Source organism: Choloepus didactylus, chromosome 6, assembly GCF_015220235.1.
Source record: "Choloepus didactylus isolate mChoDid1 chromosome 6, mChoDid1.pri, whole genome shotgun sequence".
In the NCBI taxonomy this organism is placed as follows: Eukaryota; Metazoa; Chordata; class Mammalia; order Pilosa; family Megalonychidae; genus Choloepus; species Choloepus didactylus.
In genome coordinates this window covers 80,918,638-80,920,187 of record NC_051312.1, presented here as the reverse complement: position 1 = coordinate 80,920,187, position 1,550 = coordinate 80,918,638, and the positions used below count along the sequence as shown (strand labels likewise).

The 1,550-nt window shown below is 42.8% G+C and overlaps 1 protein-coding gene across 1 annotated transcript; it reads right to left on the bottom strand.

Annotated features, from left to right (window-relative positions):
- Positions 1–343: 343 nt before the first annotated feature.
- On the bottom strand, positions 344–1,291 carry LOC119538138 (olfactory receptor 52A5-like). Its single transcript, XM_037840885.1, has one exon. It carries the CDS (start codon positions 1,289–1,291, stop codon positions 344–346), a length of 948 nt encoding a protein of 315 aa, XP_037696813.1.
- Positions 1,292–1,550: the final 259 nt, after the last annotated feature.

Genomic DNA, 1,550 nt, shown 5'->3' with positions numbered 1-1,550 from the left:
TGATCTGGTGCTCTCCATAGAAATGGATCAAGGTAGGTATCATGCCCCACTGTGATCTGCAGAAGGTTCTCTAGTCCTGCCCTCATGTGATGAGGAGGACCATGTGGTTGGACATAGTCCTGGAGGCAGGGAATTAATCTTGCAGCATCTCACGTGCTCCTCTCTTTCTTTCAAACTCCTCTGACTTCCTTCTGAGCACAGATCAATAACCTATGGAATTATCTATGATTTTTAATTTATTCAAGAAGCATATTGATACCCTAAACCATTGCCTGGAGCTGCAGATCACATAGGGCTGAAGATGAGCCACTAAACCCACAAAAGTAACTATCTCAATCGAAAGTCAAGTCTGGCCTTTGGAACAGAAGATTTTTACTGCCTGATCTCGAATCTGCTTGGTTTTCACCCCATAGACAAAGGGATTGAGGAAAGGTGGGACCAGCAGGTAAAGATTGGACAAGGTGATGTGTATATATGATGGAATATAGGATCCAGATCTGTGACTAAAAAAGGAGAAAAAAGCCAGGAGATAGAATTGGAAGAAGACACATATGTGGGGAATACAGGTATTAAATGCCTTAAGGTGAGCTTCTTTCTGGGGCAGGTGGAAGACAGTGATAAATATTTGGATGTAGGAGAGGGTGATGACAATGAAGTCAAACCCACTGACAATGAAAGCTCCCAGGAGCCCATAGAACTTATTGATGTAAACATCTTCAGCCGCAAGCTTCACAAGGGCCATGTGTTCACAGTAAGTGTGTGATATTAACTTGGTTCGGTAAAGTTTCAGACAACACTTTATGAGCAATAGGCAAGGGATTACCAGAATGGCAGGCTGCAGTGTCATGCTTGCTCCAATATAAGTGACTAGTTGGTTAGTGAATATGGTAGTGTGCCTCAGGGAATAATAGATGGCCACAAAGCGGTCCAGAGCCATGGCCAGAACTCCTGACTCAATACCCTGGAATGTATGGATGAGCCACATCTGAATGAGACAAGCATCAAAATAAATCTCTGGCAAGTGGAACCAAAAAACTCCAAGCATCTTGGGCACAAAGCTGGTGCTAACTGCAATGTCTGTGGCTGCAAGCATGGCCAGGAAGATGTACATGGGCTGATGAAGTCTGTGCTCAGATTTGATGATGATGAAAAGTAGGGAATTCCCAATCAAAGCAATGATGTACATAGCACAGAATGGAATCCCAATCCAACACTGCACAGATTCTAAACCAGGGATACCAATAAATGTCAGCACAGAAGGCATAAACACTGAGCCATTGGTAATAAACATCACAGTCCAGTGTTCTTCTTTGCAAGCATGCAAAGTTTTCCACTTTGTGTTTCTCTATACCCTCTTATATATCCTATTCTCAAATAGTCAGATTATATAACAGAATCAGAAGAATCCGCTTCATCAACTTAGTCATCATTGTTTCAAATGAATGCGAAATACCACTGTGGAGATCCATGGACAGGTTCACCAGTCGAAACTGACAAAATTGCCCGAAATTATCCACCCACCCTCCTTGCTATCCACAGTGTGAAAGCTG

Excerpts from the sequence above, each read along its gene's own strand:
- LOC119538138 (XM_037840885.1), bottom strand. The coding sequence starts at position 1,291 with ATGTTTATTACCAATGGCTCAGTGTTTATGCCTTCTGTGCTGACATTT.